Raw genomic sequence first — 24653 nt, forward strand, 5'->3', positions numbered from 1 at the left:
GAGAGCAATAACTTTAAATTTTGTCCAATACTTTATTTAAGTTTATTTAATACCTGCAAAATGAATGATATTCCTATCAGCTTGTACTTTGTGTTTAGTGGTAAAAAAAATGGTGAAGATGGTTAAGTTTTTGCTGCTTAACATCAACATGTTAGTGTCATTGTGAGCATGTTAGCATGCTGACAAAGCACTACCTGAGTAAGGCCCCACAGAGATGCTAGTGTGGCTGAAGACTCTTGTGGCTTCAATTCTCACTTGCTTATGTAGTTACTCTCTAGACTCAACAACGTCCCTAGAATGCTGGCCATGATACAACCAGATGCTAACCACTCCAAAAATCTGAAGCTCATGATGGCGGAAAAACTGGAACAAATGTGCACAGAAAGATGTAACATTATATTCTTATGATATACAGGAGACACAATAATTCATTCGTCCAATGTAAAAATTATGTCTCGCCTAAAATCACCGTGTGTAAAGTGAGTCACACACACGGTTCACATTATAGCAGAGGTCTAGGTCTATAGAAACACAGGTGTGTGTTAGTGTTCACATACTGTATATATCTCTCCTCTCTCTTTAATTTTCATAGCTAGCAAATGTCAAGACTGCACAGAAATCGCACATACAAACTCTTCAGTCTCATACATTCACCAAGTTTCTCCGTTGCTCCTGGTACAGACAGGTTTATACTTGTACATACACACACATACACCCATGGATCATTTTATTTTAATTTAGTCATTGAAATCTGATGATGTTGAAATACCCCTGATTATGTCATTGGGGGCATTTGGGCTTAGAGAGTGAACACTGTTAACACAAAGCCTGTGTGAGTTTGAAAGACAGGCAGGCATTTACTAGGCTTAGATTGTTTATGAAAAGACACCTGGAAAGGAATGTGCCATTTCGTTCTAACTATAGGAAAATAGTCTTTGAATAGAACCATTCCAATGCATCTTTAGTAATTATTAATTCATTATTGATTTATAATTATTCCTATGTTGAGTTGTATTCCTGACTGTAAACAAATTTCACATGTTCAGCTGACCTGCAGTGCACTGACTAAAGACTGACGAGGTTATGCTAACCAGTTTTAGCATTTTTATTATTATTATTATTTTAAATGATTTGGGGGAATACTGCTGCATATGTAAAAAAGGAAAAAAAAGTTGTATAAACTCTTTTGTGGATTCAGAAGGAGCTGTCCTAAATGTGACACATTTCCTCAAGTGATGTCACTTGAGTCAGCATTAGTTAGGGCTGAAGTTTAAAAATGAAAGAAATCTGGTGATGGGGAGTGCTTACCAGACATCTGTAGTCCATTTCTAATCTCTGCTGGATGGCGCTACTAGGGGCTATAACAAAGCTGAATCAATGACCAAAATGTTAACAGCCACAATGCATTTTGGGTAATCAAGGCATCATTTTTTTAAAAAGGAACAACAATCTGTTAAATAAAACAAAACACATCTCTTATTTGTGCGGCATTAATTTATGTTTAATTGAAATTGTGCACAATGAGTCAACAATAACTGACTGTTAAACAATTGTCTTGTAGATACGTGGAGTAACTAACTGGCACAGTTGCCCATCGCTGCTTTAAACACAATATTAAGTTGAGATGGAACATTAAAAGCAAAGTTTCTCTGCTTCTCCTTCATATCCTGTCCTTTACCTCCATGTGTTTTTGCAGGAGCTGCTGAAGGATCCTCTTTACATTGGGCTGAGACATAAAAGAGTCCGAGGCCAGGCCTATAATGACCTGCTGGATGAATTCATGAAGGCTGTGTCGGACAGGTATGATCATATTGGCCTTCAATTCATCACATGCCCACTCCCTTTATGCTGTCTGCTATTGTCATTCAAATACAGACAACATATGGTGCTGTTAAAAGAAATATGTTAAGCAGTTTAACATAGTCAGTGCATGCGGTGTGATGTTGCCAAATCTTGTGGGATTCAAGGGTCTGGAACTTCAGTCATCGATGATTTGGTTTTACCTTCTTTGAAGTACGTTTTGGTTGCCAAGCAATGTCAATCAAAACTCTGCTTCCTGGCTGAATGGCATTATGCGCTTATTGAAAAGTGATCAGAGAGCCTCGGTAACCATCAGTGCTATTGATTTCAGTGGCATGATTCTCTCCAGGCAGGCGGCGGAAAGCACAGCTAACTAGCTATTCAGAAAATGGTTGAACTGTCAGCAGCTGTACTGGACACTTATATAAATATGATCTATTTAAAAACTGTCCACGAGGATCTGACTTGCTTATTAGTCCATAGAAACTCAGCTAATTGAATCAGGGATGATAGGAGAGCTTCTTTGTTTGTTGTAAACAGGATATGTGGAAATGCAGTACTTTTTTACAGTACAGGATAGAGACTGTAAACAGAGATACTTACAGGAATAGTGGGAGACCTCTTTGAGGAAGAATTTGTGTTTTTTCTCAGTATTGACTCCTGTGGTCTTGGTCCAGGGAAAATATCTAGCCATAGCACAGAGAAAGCATCATTCAGACTTGTTGACATGCAAAACCCTTTTTTATTCAGCAGTGGATCACAGTGGGTGGGGGGGTTAACTTTGGCTTGTTTGTGCAAGGCATTAAAGTGTTTAGCATTCCCTAATGTTGCTCAGTTGGTTTTCATACACTGATCTTATCTTTTCCCTCCTCCCTGAGCTGAAATGAGGTGAGTCAAACAGCTGTCCTTTGGGGCTTGTACCTTTATGTTGTTTATTGCAGTCCTGTCCTTAATGGGACTTTTGTATATACCTTTGACTTTCGTGCACACCAACACGTCTGTATATCTGTGTCCCTGTGTGCCATGGAGCCATCATAGCCACACACACACACAGGCCTGGTTAAAACTTGTCCTAACCCAGAGAGACCAGAGTCCAGAGGGAGAGTCCTGGGTCTGGGCCCCCTCCAGCTGGCAACAGGAAGCCATGACACTAATAACCGGGTGGCTTCTCAACTACAGGGAACAGCGAAGCTTTTTCCCCAAAGGAGCCAGATTGGCGGAAAATGAGTAATTATGGGCTCAGAGAGATTGAATGAATGATTACAGCTCTGCAGTCTTTCAAGTAATATTCATGTTTAGTTTTCTAAGAAACTGAAATACTTCAGATTGACTCATCATCAATAAGCAGCAGAAGTCTGGGGGATTTTTTAATCCACTATTTAGAAATACTTCTTATTTGAAGAAGCGTGGTTAGTGATGTAACAGAGTGTTTGATTTCAGGCCAGCCTCCCATTCTCCAGCTCCACTGCGCCTGTTGAATAATCAGCAGGTGCTGTCTGCTGCTTTTGTCTTCAGACAGAAATGAATTATCCCTTGATCTCACTGCTCCTGCACCACGCCCACAAAACTTTAAAAAGGATGAATTAAGGCTCAGCAAAGGTTTTAAAACTTTGAGCCCTATATTTTCTGTCAGGGAAACAGTCACCTTTTTTGTCACATTTCATCACACTTCATCCCCCAAATAATGTATTTTTGTTGGTGTGTGCAGATTTCTCTGTGAGTCCTACTACATAAATGTAGTGAGATTGAACTGGAGGGATGTGCTGGAACTGAAAACGCCATACAAGTAGTAATTGACAGTAAAAAACAGGCCCGATCTAGAGCAAGCACTGGCTGGTTTGTCTGTTCTGAGCTACTGTAGAAACATGGTGGTTCAACATGTTGAACACAAGGAGGAGCCGCTCCCTCTGTAGATAAAAACGTCTCATTCTAAGGTAATGACAACACAATGCTGCTTATATTCAGGTGATTGAACACTAATGAAAATCCACCTATGGATATTCTATACAATGTCTGAAAATAGATCCTCCTTAATGTTGCACACTGGACCTTTAACAAAAGCACTTGTAGACCATAGGTTGATATTGTTAAAAGTATATTTTGGGTAGCCAAAATATATGATTCACTCAGATCGTGGGTCATGATGTCAAACATGAGTATTTGACAGAGCAGGCTCTAGGAAGTTCTCCATACAACTCTGAGTTGCATTCAAAGTCTCCAGGAATGCCATCAACTATTTTAAACTCTTGGCACTGAGAGGATAAGGAACAGAGAAACAGACCGATGGATGGATGGATGGATGGATGAAAGCAGCAACAGAGGAGAAAGAATGCAGAATGCATCTTTGTCTTTAATGACGGCTCAGGGATTTGAGAAATAATGTGTGCTGAGAGATGCTGGCTCTCTGGAGAGTGAGAGGGGGCTGGGGATTTATTAAGGCTTCAGCCACGAAGCCCTGAAGCCCCGTAGGGATGGCGCTAACAGACAGCCTGTGTGTGTACACAAACACACATATATGCACGCAGGTTCGACAGCTGTGTTTAGACAGAGCACCCTTGTCTGTGGCCTCCTTTGCAGAGGTCCTCTCTGTTGCACTAAAAGAATCACTTCATGCTTTCTCCTCTGCTTCCTCGGTGTTGGAAGTTTATATGACATCCACCTATTTCCTGTTAGGTGGAGATTCAGATTTCATCAAGTCTCAGATGAAGCCAGATTGTGTTTCCTGAAGGAGCTGGGTCACTCGTTAACTCTCTCATCCTACAGACATAAACACCAAACGTCTGAGTGATTCGCCACATGGGAAAGCGTCTGTCGTCTCATATCTCACGCCTTTTTTCATAATATCAAACATTAATAACAATGTCACAAGCATTTATTCTCAATATATTGGACTGGTTTGGCAGTATGCACCAAGAAACTTGAATTCCTGAATCAGAAAACAATAACTCTAGGTATTTTCCTTTCATTCTACTACTGGTATCATTGTGGAAAGTCATAAAGCACAGCAAAATAAAAGCTTTAAGGACAAAGGAGCTCTGTGTTGTTCTGGTAGCATTTTCCAGAAACCTGGAACAGCGCCATGGCAGGAAAGGTTAGTGTGCAGGTGTCTCGTCTGCCAGTCTGGTCGTTGTCTGTTTCCAGAAGTCTCCAACATGAAAATCAATGAAAATCAAAACACCTGTCTTCCTGTGATAATTTATATTGATTAATTATTCATTAATGACGGGAGATGGGCTGACAGACAAAGTGTTCACTGTTATGAAGCCAGTAAAGGCCCCTAATTGTCTTGTTACAATAGGTGATGTTTTTCATTTAAAGTTTTCATTATTTCACACCTCACTGGTTTAAAGTGGTGAGCTGGGCTCAGAAAAAGGTAATGACACTTACTTTCAAGGGTTCTGCAATACTTAAATCAAAATGGGCTGACAGTTGTGGGGTTGTTTACTTACGTTGCCAGGCAACTGTCAGCCACATCTGGTCAGACCACACCCACCAAGTCTTGATGAAGCAGATAGGCTATTTGATTGTTTAGTCATGAAAACTAACTACTTTTAAGTCTTCCCAGGCTTAAACCTGCAATATTTGATTCAATTGAGCAATATTTTTTGTCTGCCAGATGAATGCCCAAAGTCCAATATTTACACGATCAAGACTGCCAGTTCTTGCCGCAGAAAAACAGCCCCACATCATCAATGACTCACCTCCATGCTTAACCGTGGGGATGGTATTCTTCTGGTCATAAGCCTGGCCTTTCGCACGCCAGACATACCGCTGGTCCAAATGTCCAAACAGTTCCAGTTTGGTTTCATCAGTCCATAGAACTGTCTCCCGAAACTCTGTAGTTTTATCCAAATTCCTCCTGGCATATTCTAGTCGACTTTTGATGTTCCTTGTGGTCAAGAGTGGAGTCTGGCCATGAAGTCCTTGTTTATTCAGTGCACGTCTTATAGTTGCCACAGAAGCACTTGTACCAGCCTTCATCAAGTCATCCTGTAAGTGCCTTGCAGTCACACAGGGGTTTCTCTTAGTCAAGTCCCTCAACTCATAAAGAAGTCATCCGAAGCAGAATCTTGCTCTTTGAAAAAACTTGAATCGATAAATCCTTAAAATCTTTCAGGGGGTTGAATATTTCTGATTGCAACTGTATCTCTATCTATCACATACGAGTACTATACTTTAGATACCACTCTAGCATGATTTTTGGACACCCCTGTCTAGGGCCACAGACTGATGAGTTGGGAGTGAAAACGTTGGATCTATTGTTAGACACACAGATACTATAGCTACAACGTTTATACCATTTTGTTCCCTTTCGCATGAAATGGTAGCTGCATTAGGTAGCTTTTCATTAGATTTGCTGTTAAGAGAACATTACAAGACATTGTAATATACATACATTACAACATTGAGCCAGAGCAGCCAAATCAGAATCAAGAGTTGTCACTGTCACTGTTTTACATTATTAAGCAGTTGCAGGCAGGACTGTTCTTACATTGCAGTGACAGGTTTGAGTGCTTTCCCATCAGGCCCTTTTTGGTCTCACAACTCACCGAACAGACACTGCTGTTGACAAAGCAATGGACAAAGAGACGGAAAGCGATCTCACTGCCAAATCTCAACAGCAGGGATACTGTCTCTTTCTTTTTTCATAACAGTCATGGGAGGTGGAACAAAGTCACTGTTTTGGCTGTGGAGTCCGCAACAAGTCCTGAACTTTTGAGTTCAAAATCACTGTGCCGTCATCACCAAATATAATGACATTTTAAACTTTCAACAACCAATGACAAATAAGTGGATAATAAAAAGTATAGCCTTAGATTAAAGCCTGACAGGGGGTAACAAGAAATAGATACATTTCTGAGTGATGAATATGGCTTTATACTGTGATAAAGTCTGTTTTTAAGTAAAAGTATGTCTAAAGCTCATTCATTATTTATGAACAGGACATAAAAGGTTCTGTTCTAATAGTTTTGAACAATGGATGGCTCTATTAAACACAGTTACTGTTCCCTTATATTTTAACATCACTTAAAAAATACACATATTTATTTATTTTATAGCTATGAAGGTTCAGCCTTCTTCCTAGGGGCCCGATGTTTTGTTCCCTAGCAGACATTATCATCTACATCATAATGAGTAATCTAGATTTTAACAATGTTCTTTTTTTGCAAGATATTATAATTTTACAGTATACTTAATGATAACTTTCAGTGCATTATTGGCACCATCCCATGTTTCCACTTGTCTGTGCTGTTATGAGTAACAGTAATACCATACCCTTTAATTATTCAATTTAAGTACTCAATGAAAAATAAAAATAGTAGTAGTCTCTCGTAATAGTCCTCTAATCTATAGTCTTCCATCCAGTCCAGTTCCAGAATATGTACCCAGCGAGTGTTTTATTGAGACTAAATAATGACACTGTAACTTGTAGGCTGTAATTTAACAGTGTAACCTAATAAACTTGGATGAATAATTTTATTTACCCTCTGCCAATCCAAAACAACCTAAGGCACCAGATCCATTGAGGAACATCTGTTTATAGCAATTATGGTACTTTTTGTGCGAGAACAATCTTTTTCCTAATCAGTCTTTCTTTCTCCCCTACCTCTTGCAGACGAGTGGATTTCTCTCAGCACAGTCAGGGATATGGTCTGTGTGTTTTTCATCTTTTGGGTGTGCCTTGTCTTGCTTAGGTTACTGCCCTTGATACTTCAGCGTAAATACAAAAGCAAATCCCGCTGTCTTTGTCCAGGGTATTTTTTTTATCCAGCTGGCAAAGAGGCTCATTGTCAGATTTTGGCGTTCCATTCAGATGGTCGTCAAGGAAAGACAACAGACTTTCAGGCAGAATAGGGACGACCAACACAAATGGCCTCCTAGAGGAGCTTTGTTCTAGGCACACACACACACACACACACACACACACACACACACACACACACACACACACTGTCAAAAACACTCCCCCTATCTTTATTGGCTCAGGCCAAGGACCAAAGAGCTTTCTACAGTGGGAAGATGTTCCTTTCTTTCTGCAATCCCACAACCACAGATAGTCACTCTGTAGTTTATGGTCAGTGGATGCCCATAAATACGCATGTGTTCACAGCTCAGTCATCCTCAGATCTGTGTCAGGAGTTTTTGATCTTTCTGGGCTGTCATTTTAAAATCTAAAACGATGAATTCAATATCTGGCATTGTTTCTCACCCTCATTTAAAGCCTTAAAACCTAATCCTCTGCCTTTACTGAGAATACATGCAGGATGTGAGTCTCAACTCCCACAGAGGACTACACTCCGAAATCCACCTCGTTGGACTCTATGCATGAGCAGCTTGGTTCTGTGTGAACTGGTGTGACCTCTCCAGTAGCGAGCTGCACCAAACCAAACCAGAGGGCGCTGCACTGGCATTGGGGCAAGGCCACATCTATCCTCGCCTGTCGCCTGTCTCCGTCTCTGAAAGCCCCAACACAATGAAAAGTTTATAGCTCCCTTCTTGGCCTCATTATTCATCCTCTTCGCACAGGCTCTCAGTGCTTTAGTACTGCGCTCTGCTTGATAGAAAACACATTTCTCTCCTCAGCGCTACTGCCGTGTTGGCAGTAAGTCAGCGGGGCTGTCAGTCTCTGTATTAGGAATCTGTGTCTTGCAGTGTGGCAGAGAGAAGGATAAACAGTGACCCAGCGATGGCACTCTCTCATCAGGGCATTAAATTTTATTGCAGTTGAACTCAGGTCGCTTCTCTTCCTGCATTTATTTCTTTTGCTCCGCTTCCGCTCAGCTTCAACCTCCTGCTGAAAGTTTAAGCAATTTAGCAGCCACTGTAACAAGTGGGAAACGGCTTTAGTGAATCATACAATAACAGTGCAAACGAGGTATGAGGTGGGGTTTTATGAAAAGCCTGAAAAAGTAACAGAGAAGAGAAGAGAAAGTCAAAAGACAGTATCAGAAAGGAGGAAAAAGAGCAAACCGTGTCTTAACTGTGAAAAACAAATGTGACAAGGGAGGACTTCACCATCCCCTGTTGTTTAGTTAACTAACAGGGCTGCAGGTGCTGGGGAGGGGGGTTTCGGGGCTACTCAGCCTGTTTGCTTGGCCTGTCCCCAATTTCCTCCGTCACTCACTCACTGGAACATGATCCAAGGTTTTAATACAGGTTTCAGACAACCTCGCCCTTTCCTCCCATTGTTTTTAGCTGAGAAATAGACTTAATAAAAGTTATACTGCTAATCTATACTTTCAGACAGTCACATCATTCAAAGGGTATTAGTGTAGTTATCCCAAATATCTGCTTTTGTCATTTGTATTGCAAAAAGATTATTCTCAGTTGTTTGGCCTGTTGGGGAGTCTTAAAGTCCTCTCTTTTACTTTTAATGGAATTCCACCTCATGCGAGAATTTTCCTTGAACAGAATATCTTGAAGCTGTTTGATACCTTCAACTGAACATTTGTGAATGGAGTTAGGAATCTGGAATACTTCACTCAAAAAGCATAATTAGGTAGTTGTCTCACCGGTCTGTGGGCCTATATTTATTGCAAAATCTGCATCTTTTCTGTGGCTAATGTTAATTTCATAACGATCATTACTCCCTGAAGTCAAGCAGCAATAATTGTGATGTGCAAGAACAGAACATTTGACAGGTATAGCAACAAAAGGGGTGCGAAGCTATTAGCAAACAGTCAATTATTCTAAGGAAAGCCATAAAACTTTTATATTATATTATATTATTTTATTCAGCATCTATCTGACTTTAGCTTTTCAGACATGATGTTATCCCGCACACAGCTGAACCTGGCTATCATCTTGGAGATAGAGCAGCAGCCGTCACTCTGCAAACATCCAGTAAATTCCTGAACCAAAGTTCCATCTGTTGAAAGGCATGGGAACTTGGGATTCCTCTTTGTCGCTGCTAAATCTAATATGCAGACTCACAACGCTGGGCTTATGGTTTATTATTGTTGTATGCTGTTTTTGCAGGAGCTTATTGGCACAGGCTGCTGTGCCGCTGTATTGACTACATGTAAACGGTGGTCTGAACAGCATCTTGTAAAATTGAACGCTGCTGGTTTACTGGGAGACTGGGTGGGCTCTTTTCCTTCAAATTTGGTGTTTTTGTGATTCTACTCTTTTGTGAAGGTTTGACCTCCCTCACTGATACTCATTGTGATGTGCTGTTGTAAAGTTGGGCAAAACAGGTGCCAGCTTGTCAAATATCTGTTAAAAAAAAAAAAAAAAAAACGTTCTGTGGCTTTGATTTAGACATGACTTCTCACAGCGTATATAGCATTTAACATATTCAGACAACTGAATTCAACATTGTTATAGCTTTGTGCACCAAGAAGCCAGCATCACGTCTCTTTATTTCTCACCCTGTTGTGTGTAGTGCAGCAGGGGAGCGCCCCCATCAGGACTGAAATAAAGTCTTGAAAACAGGGGCTGCTCTCTGTTTGTGTTGATGTGTGTAAAAGTCTGTTATCTACGATAACAATTAGCTTTGTCATCTCTTCATTTCTCTTTTTCTGCCTGTTTAAGTTGATTCAGTCAGATTAAATGCACCCTTTCTGTTTACAGGTATGGAATGGACTGTCTGATTCAGTTTGAGGACTTTGCAAATGTTAATGCTTTCCGTCTGCTGAGCAAGTACCGCAACAAGTACTGTACATTCAACGATGACATCCAAGGTAACTCAATGACACACACACCCAAATGGACATCCTCTTACTCATTTATTCCTCTTTCATAAAACCCCACGAATGTAAAATATGATTTGTTGAAGGAATGGTCTAAGGTGGTGTGTTATTGAATATCACCCCAACTCTTCACCTTCTATTGAAACATAGGAGATGAGGGAGTTGGGCTGACACATTAGATATTATCTAGTGTGCCTCCATGGCTGGAGGCTGCACTGTGGACATCACCAGACCAACCCCCAATCTCCACACCCCACAAAAAATAGAGCAACGAAGTTTAGAAGTAGTTTATTATAATAAATCAGTGTATTCAGAGAGAGAAAGCTCCGCAATAGATCCCTATATTAAAAGCACAGTGGAATGTATCACACGATGTATGCAGAATTGGGTCTGTTCTTTCTCAACATTGCAATTTAGAAAATGTTTTTGTGTTAAAATGTAATATTCAGTAATGCTATTGGTCATTATTAATTAAACACATGTGGAGAAAATGCCAGAATTATCTAGTGGTTTCAGTGCTTGTTTGTATAGGGATTTGATTGGTTTCAGAATACTATGGTTGGCCTGTGACCAGCTTGTTAAACGGTAGTTCAGATGGTGTAGACATGTCTTGGCAGTCTCTGTAGACATGTGATTTCTGATGAATCGGACATTTTACAGGTTTTTTTAACATGTGGCTGAAAGGAGAGGTTAGAGTCAATGAACACCCAAAGATATTTGAATTCACTTACAACTTGTAATTTTTCACTTGCTTCAAGTATGTGAGTCACTAGTAGGTCTATTGGTTCTGCAGAAGAGCATGCTGACTGTTTTAGACAGATTTAGTTGGAGGCAGCACAGCCATTCAGTCATGATGTGATGGCAGCTGTGGCTCAGACGTAGAGCGGGTCCTCTGCTCCTCTCGCCTCATGTCAAAGTGTCCATTCACCATTTATCTGAATTGGTGAGATTAGCCGCAACATCATCATCAACTTCAAACAGATGGAAGGTCATTGATGTATAGACTGGACTGAGAATAGGTCTTTGCGAGACACCAGAAAGGTGCAGAACTGTTATCGAGATGGAAAATGATCTGCTCAGCAACAGTTGTGATACTTTTGGCAGAATTCTGATAAAATGACATATGGAAAGTAGGTCACCAGTTTTGAAGATTGGACTCGAATAACAGAATTCCAGGTTTATGATAGAAGTAATTAGTGCTGATCAAGGTATTTGAACTCCACCCCAAACACTTCTTTTCCTCATGAAGGTTTGGAAGACCTGATTATTTTCATGACTTCTGACTCTGTGATGGCATGTTCTACTATAGCCTACTGGGTACACTCCTTGATAACTGAGAAACCCTGCACAATATCAGCCACAGAGTTAACAAAGTAGTGATTGACGGCCTCTGCTATTTCCTTAACCCTAACCCTGCAAGGGATAATGTATAGCATAGGGTTCATTATTGTGAAATAAACCCAGACAAGGTGATGCAGGACTCATGCTAACGTGAGCTTACAGCAGTGTACTTTATGAGCAGCAGTGACTGTATTGTGGACCTGGGTTTCACATCTCAGGCTCATGTGCGCATTTTTGTGCACATGCAAAAAGGGGACCCACTGGTAAAAGCAGGAGGAGAGTTTAGGAGATTATCTGTTGTGATAATTAATGATACAGCAATTTACAGAGGATCTTTAATTCTTTATTTAAATAGAAGAAGTACTTTTCACATAGATGTATTATAAACCTGAAGTGTTGATGTTTCTCTATAATACTGTTTAGGTACTGCTGCTGTGGCAGTAGCTGGACTCCTGGCAGCCCTCCGCATCACTAAGAGCAAAATGTGCGACCACACCATTGTGTTCCAAGGTGCAGGGGAGGTATGTGCAGCACACTTGTGGTACTGACTATGTATGTGTGGCGGAACAGCAGCCAGAGTGGCCACAAGAGAATGCCAAAGTGAATCTTTTCTTAATATCCCAGTTTTTCAATTTAGTGCTATATGCTGGTTCAGACTACACGATATCTGCCCGATTATGGCCCGACCTGATTGATTAGTTACACGACAAATGGTTTATCCCGTGTAATGTTGCAACTGGGACTCCTCGCGACGGTCTGTCATGTCTCTCGGTCAAATCACGGTTAGAATTTATGACTCTATAATCGCCTAATCTGACACAGTGACCGTTCTAACTGTCAAAAATATTGAGTGGTCTGGGTGCCCGGTTAGCTCAGTCGGTAGAGCTGGCAACCCCTATACGGAGTTGCTGCAGCGGCCGGGGTTCAAATCCAACCTGCGGCCCTTTGCTCCCCTCTCTCGACCCACCTTTCCTGTCAATCTACAGCTGTCACTATCCAATAAAGTCAATAAAAGGCCCCAAAAAATAACTTAAAAAAATAAAACAAAATATTGAGTCGTCTGAACTTGCCATTAAAGACACTTCCTGGTGGTATAGGGTCATACCAGACCACGGCTGAGCAGAAAAACTTATTGAGTTGAGCAAGGGTATATTTTATTGCCTATGAGGTCATTGTTTTATGTTTTTTTGTCTTTTAAAAGTTATATGGTCTCACTTTAAACAAGAAACCATTAATGCCAATGGAACATACCGATTGCTGTTTTAACAAGAGAACATTTTGGCTGTTTGATTTGTGTGCAGAGGAAAGATTTCAATTTACAATCCCATTACTTTTAACATCACTACTCAGGCCTTGCCTCTTCACCACAATCAGTGAGATGTGTTGATTTTCAAATGGAAAGAAACTGCTGTGATTTCAGATCAGACATTCTTCTGACGACATTGATCCCTTCCCTTTTTTTCCCCCCCAGGCAGCAATGGGGATTGCTGAGCTGATCACAATGGCCATGGAGAAGGAGGGACTCGCTAAGGAAGAGAGTTTGAAAAAGATCTGGATGGTTGATTCTAAGGGTCTCATTGTCAAGGTCCAATAAAATACTGCAAACACCCACATGTACACATGCAGGCATAAAGATGGAATCTTCAAAAACAAATGTCAGGAAGTAGAGAAGAAAAAAAAATGCTGAAATGGACAAAACATCACAGGTTGATGTTATTACGGGTTAAGAATCTCAAAGGGTGGATTTTCCTAAACTGTTTGACATCAGAGTTACCTCCACAATCAAGAAAAAAACATTTCACATGGTTCATTAATTCATATGACAGAGGTCTGTCCTTGGAGTCACTGCAAAAGACTCTCCAGGAGATCAACATTAACATCTGTTACACATCTGTTTTGTCCACAATATCCATGTTATTTATCCCTCATTCCTCCTCCTCCTCCTCTTCACTGTCTTCAACTTCCTAGCTTTCTCACTGCTTCTTCCACTCCATCAGCAATGTTCTCTCTTCCATCCCACCTCTCTTCTTCATATTCATCTCTTCACCTCTTTTGTTTCCAAACTGGTGATCCTCCAGTCCAGAGATACATTTACAAGAAATCCTTCATTCCTTTCAGCTATAAAACAGAGAGCAATAACAATGAATCCAAGCATCAAACCGTTTTTTTTAGTGTCTGGTGTCAGATGGTGTCATGTCTTTAATGTCCTCCTCCTCATCCCACCTCTCCATCCTTAGGGTCGAGACCACCTGACTCATGAGAAGGAGAGGTTTGCTCATGAGCACCTACAGATGAAGAAACTGGAGGATGTGGTTCGGGAACTGAAACCCACAGCTATCATTGGTAACACAACAAGCATTTGATGTTTTCATCAGATATCCAGTTTGTCATTTTGTCAGACTGCGTGGTAGAGTTGATGCAAGGGATTGTTGAAAAAAAGTACTGAGTACATTTGCAGACTTTAAGACTACAAAATTTAAGGTCAGTTGAGCCACGACATTTTGTCTTCAATGTTGAACTAGGAAGAAAATATTGGTAAAGCTCTTTCAAAAAGAGTTTGAAATGAAATATATTGCACATTGATGGCTTTCTGTCACAGGTGTGGCTGCTGTTGCTGGAGCATTTTCCGAGCAGATCATCAGGGACATGGCTTCCTTCAATGAGCGACCAATCATCTTTGCCCTCAGCAACCCAACCAGCAAAGCCGAATGCACTGCTGAGCAGTGTTACACTCTTACTGAGGCACTCACTGTTGATCTCAATTATATTCCCATATCTGGCTATGAATGATTTCATTGCTCGTCTCTGCTGAGCAATGGGCGAGTTGTACTGTTGTATATTAATATACCACATTTTCCTGCAGGGGCGGGGCATCTTTGCCAGTGGCAGCCCATTTGATCCCGTCACCCTGCCTGATGGGAAGACGTTCTACCCTGGTCAGGGTAACAATGCCTACATCTTCCCCGGTGTGGGCCTGGGTGTCACCGCCTGTGCCGTCCGACACATTACTGAGGAAATCTTCCTCACTGCAGCAGAGGTAACACACTGACATACACTGTACATACACACCCTCTTCAAATCTTTATATTATTATTAAATGAATGCATGAATTTGTACCACTGATTGTTGAGGGTGTGTTGCAGTATAAATATGTATAAAATCAAAAAAACACCCAATATTCAGCATATGAAAGCATCTGTTACATTAGTTAGAATGTCTAAATGACCAAGAGTTTAATCTTTACTAAATTCACTGCCACTACATGTCACACTAGAGCGACTGCATCTCACACCTAAACAAAAGTATGCTATAGCCCACCAGACTACATTGACAAAACAAGTGTTTTTATCTGCAGATAATCGTAAAACACACCTCACACAGTTCCAAATAAACCCTTTATTCTCAGAGTTAGATGTGAAAATATTCACAAAAAGGGCTGTAATGGTGACAATGTAAGCTAATCCTTGGGGATAAATTCATCTGTCAAAGTACGTCCATTAAAAGTGCTTGTTTCTTCCACTGACTGGCTCAGATTGTTATCCTAAGTGTCTGACAACATTATGGAGAGGATCCCTACAGAGATAGAGCTTTTTGTTAAAGAGTAATCCTTTTTGATGGAATGATAAAAACAGCTGTTTCAGTTGCTCTCCTTAGTTGCACACGGAGAGGCTGGGATAGAAACACAGGTAGACAGAGTGGAGTGTTATTCTCTGCTGTATTCATATTTTAAATCTCGCATATATAACCTTTAAGACTATGTGGAGGAAAATGTAAAATGATAAAAAAAAAAAGACAAAATAAATACAAAATACTTCCTGTGTAATTGAGGTATTGGGTTTGTGAAGGACACAGACGCTGAAGAATGTAAGCACATGTAGACATGTTATTTAATTTCCTTCTCGACTGTAACATGAGCTGTGTGTGTACTGCTTACCAGGCTCTTGCTCACCTGGTGACGGAGGAGGACCTGAAGGAGGGCAGATTGTATCCTCCTCTCAGCTCTATCGGAAAAGTCTCTCTCAAACTGGCTGTCAAGGTGAGAGCTCAGTGTACACGCAATAAAGAGCAGATGTACCTCACCATGTCTGCTATGTGAGGGCTTGTGAAACAGCCAAAACTTTTAATTTCTCAAAACTTGCTCATTACAGATTGTCGAGTATGCCTATGAGCACAACATGGCGACACTTCGCCCGGAGCCGTCCGACAAAGCAGCATACGTACACTCACTCACCTACAGCACTGATTATGATGAGTTTGTTATGGACTCGTACCGCTGGCCAGAGGACAGCATGACTGTGCAGTCATGCAAACTTTAATGCACTGGACAGGGAGACAGAATGAGCCCTTGAGGGGTGTGGTAACTACTGACATGCAATATCATCACAAGAAGTGATGTTGGCATATGAAACAGGGTGTGTGTAGAATTTTCTCATTTATATATTACTGTGAAATTTATGCTGACAACACATGCAGAGTTATTAGACTTTAATTTGAAGTCTCCCTCTCCAGTAGTGAAAAGCATGGTAGTTTAAAAATACATAGTCAACAAAATAGTGAATATATATAAATTGTTTAAAAAGGAGGGAAACTGAAAAAATGTGAAACAGAAAGCAGTTTGCAGGACTTATGAAATATTGCACTAATATTTGTTATCACGTTATATTTTACGGTAATATATTTGGGGAAAGTCCTTCACAGGTTATTTTTAATCGTACTGTAATAGGCAGTTACTTTATGACTGTGTTAGCTATAATCCAAGTCAAATAAAAATGGTTTTGATTAATGTTTTTCATGTCTGTTTACTACATTTTTACTGACAAAGGACACAGTTCAGGCTTGAGTGTTAGGCTTGGATATAAAAGGGACTTCTAATAAAAAATATTTAAAGTAGCCTCCATGGGTTTTATCATAGAAATCCTGTACAAAACTTCCTCTCACTGACACATTTTGGTATATTTCTGTAGCTGTATCATCAGTAAGACCAGACAGCATAGTGTATAATGTATCTTATAGTACTCTGGCTCCCTCCAAAGGCCAACTTATGTCATTGCGATATAGTTAGAAGCTTATGTTAGAAGAGCTTCATTAACAACCCCATGTAACCATGCAATATTTTTTTTTCAAAGTAAAATTTTCCTCAGCAGATTTTATGTAATTGAAATTTAATAAGTAAACTTATCAACTCTTTTCAGATTTAATCCATATGTACCATAATACGAATCAATCTCCATCATTTTCATGCAATTATAAAAACTAACAAATGGATTAATTATAGTATATGTAATCTATAAATTAGAGCCATACATACAGACAATAAGTGGTGGGTTTATGTCAACACACAATAAAAGTAGCAGGTGAATCAGACCGGTTTATGGTCCAACTATGTATTTGGTGTCTGTCCAGTGTTGTCTGATTTAAACTGAGGATGATTTTACATTAATGAATCAATCACTGGCCAGACAGTCAGTACCAGAGGCCTTGGCTGGCCTGCTGCCCATCCCAGTCCGAAATCAATAGAGAAGCAACCAGACCAGTCAGCGTTCAGTGTTGAGCGTCTCACCCCAGGCGAGCTGTAAAGAGACAAACATTTGTTTTACTCCTTGCTTCACACTCCCCTTTAATTCAGCCCTGGGCAGCCACCACGCTGACATTATGATCAATATGTGTCAATGTCAACACCATGCAGTTGTCTGCTGTCTATGGCATAAATGGCATATTTATATTCCAACAACTTTCCCTATAGATATTATATCTGCTTTACAGAAAAGAGAGGGAGAGATTTATTAAGGAAGACTGACATGTGTGGGTGAACTTTGAACCCTTCAGTAAATCACAGTGAGTTTTTGTTCCAAACACAAAAATGTCTACATCAGTGGTTTCTTTCTTTTAGCAGACATACTGTTACAGCCTGTCAAATGAACTTAATATCCCTTCATCAACACCAAAAGCTATGTTCCAAATGTGCTCTTAACTATATTAAAGTGGTATTCTTTAATGTTGGAAGTGTTTAGGTCAGTTTGGTCAAGTTTGCATTTTTACTAGTAGCAGAAGCTACATATTTCAACTAAAAACATTACTTTAAGCTTGATTAACTATGTCAACCATTTATACTTTTATCTAACTATATGAAATGTTTAACTTATCAGTCCATGTCGAACATTTTGAGCTATTCTATTTGTCTGTTACTTTTATAGATATTTCAGCATTTATCCGCTACTTTAGCTAGCACTGTTTGAACTGTTTATTTAGCTAAGTAATCACTTTTAGCTAACTATTTCCATTGTTTATCCTTTACTTTTTACTACTTTTATTATTATATGAACTGTTTATTTAACAATCTATTTCTACCATTGTTTAGTTAACTATTTCCACTGTTAGGAATCTGTTACTTTTAGCTCATTATTTATACTTTTATCCAGCATTCAATCGTATATTTCATCTCTATTTTTTTATCCATTACTTTCAGCTAACTTTTTCTACCTTTATCCATTCATTTTAGCTGAATATTTTGTAATGTTTATTAATATTTTTAGCTATTTATTTCAACCATTTATCCCTAACTAGTATTTCAATTTATTTAAATAAAATGTTTGCTGTCTAATTCACCCATTTATGCATAACTTTTAGCTAAGTTAACTTTATTCTCTGCTAGCTTGCTATCCAGTTTTCACACACTCATTCACAGTATGTGGCGTTCAGGTGTTACGGCTATATCTTTGTAATCAAATCATAATTTCTATTTTCTCCACTTAGTGAAGTTAGTCTACAATCTTTCCATGCAGGATTATACCCACTGGAAACTCACACCTGGAGCACATGTGCACCTGGTTGGGTCCCAGTGTTCTTCAGCAGGTCTATGTACGGTACTTGCTAATGCTTAATGTCAGTAAAAATACGGTAGATAGATAGATAGATAGATAGATAGATAGATAGATAGATAGATAGATAGATAGATAGATAGATAGATAGATAGATAGATAGATAGATAGATAGATAGATAGATAGATAGATATCTCCGCCTCACCCTGCAGCCCTCTGTGGCACCTTGCTGGTCACAGACAGGCCGGGTGACTGGCAGCTGTAACCCGACATAATGTTGACCTTGTTTACAGTTACACATTAAATGGCTCCTTGCTGAGACCTTGTGATCAGTGCCAATCAGTTAAGCCCCCGAGGGAATGTCGCTAGTGGGAGTCTGTCTACCCATCCTCCCAGTCGCCTGTCTGGCATTTAGCCCAAAACCCCTCTCCAATCTGCCCGACCACCACTGCTCACTCAGCTTGTCCTGCTACAGACATCATTTCATTTCTTCCTAGGGCCCATTATTTGGTCCTTTTCTACTGCCACAGTTTATGATTTATTTTATTTTGTCTAATTTGCCATTTCATCTTGAGGAAATATTGCAGACACATTACTGATTTATGTACTATTCTGACTTTAATTTAAAATTTCCTTCACTTGTAGTGGAAAGGTTGAAATCGTGAAGAAGAGCAACCACCCATAAAGACCAACAGAGGGTGCCCTAACATTGTTTGAGCAGAGATCAGTAAAAGGCCCTAAAAGGCACCATAGTTCAACATCAGTGACAATAATGATTTGAATACACACATTTGTCTGTTATTATCTCTCCTGGCCAGCACATTTTCTTCTGTCATTACCTTTTTCTATAGGTCTACTGAAACTTAATATAATGACACAAGATAATGACTAAATGCATTAAACCCCCAACTATAAATCACTGCATTTATTCTGGGCTAATTTCACCAGCTACATCTTCATATATGCCTGTATTGTTCCCAGTCATTGTATGACTGGGCCAGTGGATGGGCATTATACCCTGCATTATACTGGGATAATGATAGGTAAATTGGATAAAACCTATGTGGATATTATAATTGTCTATAATTGGCTAAATGGAATAACTTAGAGGATGGTAACACTTTACTTACTGCTGGTCTGTTAACTACTGAAAATGGCATTGTGATTAATGTATGCTGCTGTCTTGTAGATGGAGAAATTCAGACTTCAGGTTAAGGACAAATATGCGATCCAGCAGGATAAACTCAGAGAACCTTTTTAATGACATTTGATACTTGATGAATTTTTACCAAACCAAGATATCTTAGATCAATAACAGCAATATGTTTTACAGTTTACCAATACTTTTCAATCACCTGATCATTTGTAGTTGTTTGGACTACTACTATAGTATAACAATTAAAAAATATACTCAATTGTATGTATAGGCTTTAATTATTCACATATATTTTGTTATTGCATTATTCCAAATATAGGTCCAAATCAACATTTTATGTTAAATACTGTATGCAAACCACAAAGACTTAATGTAATTTATCTTTAATTGCAGCTAATCTTAAAGATTAGAACGGTTCTACCTGAAGCAGTATCTTCAAGTACAAATGCAGAAAAACTTGTAGTGACCCACAGAGCCGTAACGCCAAGGAAAGGAAAAAAAAGCATGTACTGTAACAAGTGAAGAGATTGTGAACTTTTTGGAAGTGCTTTGAAACCAGTTTGTTTCAGAACATCTGCTCCTTGAGTTGTAAAGCAGCACTGTAGTCTGCTGGACAACAGTTTACACTTCAAGGATTTTATACACACCAATACACCGCTCTTTGTTCTCACTCACAAAGAGCAATACGTGTCTGCGCTGATCAGATGAAGAGCGTCTCAAGGAAGTGCAAAATCAGACACAGAGGACCTGGAGGATGCTGCTGCTAGGCCGTATCTTTTGGTGACGGCTGTGTAGGGATGGGGCTTGTACGCTGGAGATGGAAAGGACAACCAGAAGACAGCAGAAGAGAGCCAGGAGATTTACAGCCTTGGTAACTACCACCACCTCACATACATGCCCAACCTGCAATGGAGTTTGTGGGTCCAAGATAGGACTGTCAGCCATCAGAGAACTCACTGTTAAAGGAGTGTATATTATTTCAGTGAAGATTGTCGAAGAAGACTGATTACAGAGTAAATATGAGCAGGCATCATAAAACTTGTCTGCTCAATATATACAAGTCACAACAAAATCAGAGCAGCAGTTTCACAGCAGCTAACATCACATAAAGGCAGGGTTTGAAATCCCAACATGCCTCTGAATCTTGCTGGTACAGTATGGAAACTGCCAATAATCCCAGAGGCCTTGTGCCACTGTGTCTGCTGTCAGGCGAGGCGAAGCAGTCATGTACGGTTTGACATAGTACACCTTTCTATGCCGCCACACCAAGTCTCAGAATATGTTAATACAGTGGAATGGTGTGGACACTATTTCACCTTGCTGAAGTGATCATGAGCAGCACATTATCAACCATGACCTCTGACCTCTCTATGGAGACCAGTCAGTAACCAAAAGGCAAGTAACCCTGCAGGATCGATAACACTGAAATCATAAATAGCATAATTAATTAAATTACTTTTTTCTTTATTTTGTATAACATATTTGTCTTTTTCAGAGGGCCAGAACCTACTGTGTATAAAGACAATGCAAGTCTTAGTATTATTTGTGGTGTGAGACAACAGAAGTTGATACACCAAGTGACCTTTATTTTCCTCCGCAATTTCAGTGCCCTGCCTGGCTGGTGGTGGACTGAATGAGGACAATTATCAACACCACCTCTGTTCAAGCAGCTTTATACAGTTCTGCTGTTCCCATTAATGAGTCTGTGACTAATTTAAAGGGACGTCTCTGTTTCGCAGACAGTTCGTGAGGCCTGCACGTCGCACAGGTTTTAGCCTGAGAGGCAGTGGTGGGCGCAGGTTTCCGACAGCCTGTTGTTTCTCGGACGGGTACCACGCGCAGATACCAAGCAGGAGCGCCAACGCCTTGACAACTTTTCCATAATTAGATGAAGCCTTGCACTCAGCGTGTGAAGTCTTGTACTCAAATCTAACGTGACATGTGTGATCACGACCCAAAGTCGCATTTGATTAATTTTTGTTGCCACACAGGGCGCACAGACATCATTCCCTGCAGCTCAGATCACTGAAAAGAACAATTCTCTGCTAAAATAGGCCACTTTGTAGCATTTGTGAGCCATTATATTTAGGTTTGCCGAGTTCAATCTTTATTTTCAGGCAAAATTCAACAAGTGACAGGTCCAGATATGTGTTTTTTAGTACAAGGATACTGTTCATCTCTCTAATAATTCAAGAGTAGGGAAATTGAACATGTTTTAGCCCAGTTTAGATAAGCTACACAGCACGTTGCCTTTAGCTGTTGAGCATGTCTTTGCCGCCTTTTGAATGTCGGCACATGCTAGCCAGACTTGTGCTTATTATTCTGCTGCGAGCTCCAGATGGATCAACACATGCTGAAAATATTACAAGCAAGACATTTGCATGTGACCTATTTCCCTCACTTCTGCTCCACCATGCAAACAAGTCAGTTCTAAGACATCGTTTAATGACCCTGGATCGGAACATTTGCCCTGCACAATTTTTTTCCCATACTTTAAAATTAGCAGAAATTGGTTGATTAGTTCAAAAGGCATGTTATATGTACACTCAAAGCAAGGATGCATGGCACAAATCTCGCATATGTAAAGGTTTTATATAGTGCTACTCATATGTTCATCAGCCACATGTCAGGCAGCAATAAGAAATACTTTGTGCAAGGTTGAGAATAATAGGCTTATAATTTATGCATTGTTCTGTTTGTTTATGCGTGCATGTGTGCGTGTGATAAATGGATGTTTTTAAAGTTGGAATTTTATCTTCAACCAGTATGAACCATGGTGCAAAACAAATTGAATTGACTGACTGACAAAGATAGGTAAGCCCACCATCACACTTGAAGCCCTCAAGACCAGTAAGAGAGCACTGATAATAAGCCGGCAGACACTCTGAGGCACACTATTGTCTGAAATCACATTTAGCATTCATGCATTTTAAGATATTAACATGCATGTATTTGCAACAATAGCCGTGGTTATTGTTTTCTGCATCTTCATTAATTCTGTAATTGTTTGTTGCCAGTGATTTACTGCCAAGTTTTGTAAACATCAAAGCATTTTCTCTTTTTTTTCCCCCTGAAACCAGACATAACCCATTAAGTTAACATGCATATTACATCTTGAGCTAAATAAGTTGCCTAATTAATTGTGAGCGGCAACAACAGCTTCTGGTTGTTATGGGTATAGAAAGTAGTGTGTCTCTCGTAGCTTGTGTGGTTAAGGTGCGCGTCCATCCGTGCCGTACGTATGTTCAGTGTGTGTGTTGCTGACTATAAATGAGGACAGTGAGGTGCATGTGATGGTAATGCAGCCTCCAGTGCTCTCCTTGCCCATTAATAACCAGGTTCTCTTTGATGTGGCCACGATGAGCGAGGTGGCCCCTTTTCTAGCATCAGTTGCGGCATGTAAATCCGCCTGCTGTGTTATCTCTTTAACTGCTCAAGGGTCCACCTGAGTTTGTCCACCTGACAGATAAATTAAAGAAAGCAAACAAAGGCTGTATTTTTTCTTTTTGATCAATATGCCACAGTGCCCTGTACCACGCCCGACATCACACACTATTCTGACAATCTGGTGCAAAGGTTGCACCGAATGAATAGTAAATCCATTTCAAATGATGTTAGATGCACACTTGAAGGATTTAGTATGGTCTGCAATAAAGTTGTGGAACAAAGATTTTAAAAAAGGATAATAAAAATCAAAGCAGCAGACTTTTAGTCCCAGGTATCCTAAGCAACTTGACAGCATCTTTAATTAGACCTTTTGTTCCTGGAAAATGTCCACATCAACACTACTCCTCCAGTTTGTAACACAGGTTTCTGCTAAAAATGTGTAGTATCTTAGCCCAAGCTGAAACTCCCTCCAGAGGCACAGAAGATGTTATTCAACTGTTGTGACGGAACTTAATGTCGAAAATGTATGAATGTCCCTTTAACATACTTTTTTTTTGTTGTTAAATAAACCTATTGAGGAGTGAGCTGTTTTTTTAAAGCTGCTATAGTCACAATTTTTATATTGCCAATGGATGGAATGACTAATGTGAAAGTGGTTTCTAGTGTTGTTAAGTCCACAGAATTATTACCATCTCTGTAGTTCTCAGCACTATTGAGTGCTTTAGCATCTTTCAGCTATTTGTTTTGGCATTATGGCCATTACCTTTGGTTGACTCTCATGGCTCTCATCTTTTTCAGATGCAGCACTGATTTATTCCATTAAGATCCTTTTAAATGTTAGACACTGGACCTTTAATTTCTCTACAATGACTTCCATAATGCAATCTGCAAACATAAAGCCGCAGGTAACCATTTTTATATCCCAAAGGTTGTTTAAAATAGGTATCTGTTGTGCTGGTCACTGAATGTCTCACAGGCCTGTAAAGAGCACCTGATCAGGCTCTTGACCTTGTGTTGAACACTCCCTATGCTTTCCTCCACTCCAAAACCAAATCTCCATGCAAACGCTCAGAGAAGGTAATTCAGGTCAGAATATTTCATGAAAATAAATGCAAGCAGAATAGATCAATAAATGACAACTAACAACAACACTGGCTGAGTGTTTGTGTCCCTGTCTTAGTAATACCATGCTGTGTCTGTGTGTACAAGTGTGTGTGTGTGTGTGTGTGTACAAGTGTGTGTGTGTGTGTGTGTGTGTGTGTGTGTGTGTGTGTGTGTGTGTGTGTGTGTGTGTGTGTGTGTGTGTGTGTGTGTGTGTGTGTGTGTGTGTGTGTGTGTAAGTGTGTCTGTCTTCTGCTGGCTGCATATGGGTGGATAGCTCATTATCTATTGTCCGTAGGCACAATGGCCTGGAGGCCAGGCTACGCTGGCCAAACAGCCCCCGAGCACAATACCTG

At 40.0% G+C, this 24653-nt stretch overlaps 1 protein-coding gene across 3 annotated transcripts in view; it reads left to right on the top strand.

The window, feature by feature from the left end:
- The window catches only part of me1 (malic enzyme 1, NADP(+)-dependent, cytosolic), an 80136-nt gene extending 63515 nt beyond the window's left edge, over window positions 1–16621 (top strand). For all 3 annotated transcript variants that reach the window (XM_051406698.1, XM_051406699.1, XM_051406700.1), the window contains exons 6-14: window positions 1697–1800; window positions 10375–10484; window positions 12258–12355; window positions 13306–13419; window positions 14072–14177; window positions 14434–14576; window positions 14698–14871; window positions 15772–15870; window positions 15983–16621. In XM_051406698.1, the coding sequence (XP_051262658.1) occupies window positions 1697–1800; window positions 10375–10484; window positions 12258–12355; window positions 13306–13419; window positions 14072–14177; window positions 14434–14576; window positions 14698–14871; window positions 15772–15870; window positions 15983–16150 (1116 nt within the window). In that variant the 3' untranslated portion in view covers window positions 16151–16621. The remainder of the gene's footprint in view (window positions 1–1696; window positions 1801–10374; window positions 10485–12257; window positions 12356–13305; window positions 13420–14071; window positions 14178–14433; window positions 14577–14697; window positions 14872–15771; window positions 15871–15982) is intronic.
- The last annotated feature ends 8032 nt before the right edge of the window (window positions 16622–24653 follow it).

The sequence above is a fragment of the Dicentrarchus labrax genome, unplaced genomic scaffold (genome assembly GCF_905237075.1).
Source record: "Dicentrarchus labrax unplaced genomic scaffold, dlabrax2021, whole genome shotgun sequence".
NCBI classification, from domain to species: domain Eukaryota; kingdom Metazoa; phylum Chordata; class Actinopteri; family Moronidae; genus Dicentrarchus; species Dicentrarchus labrax.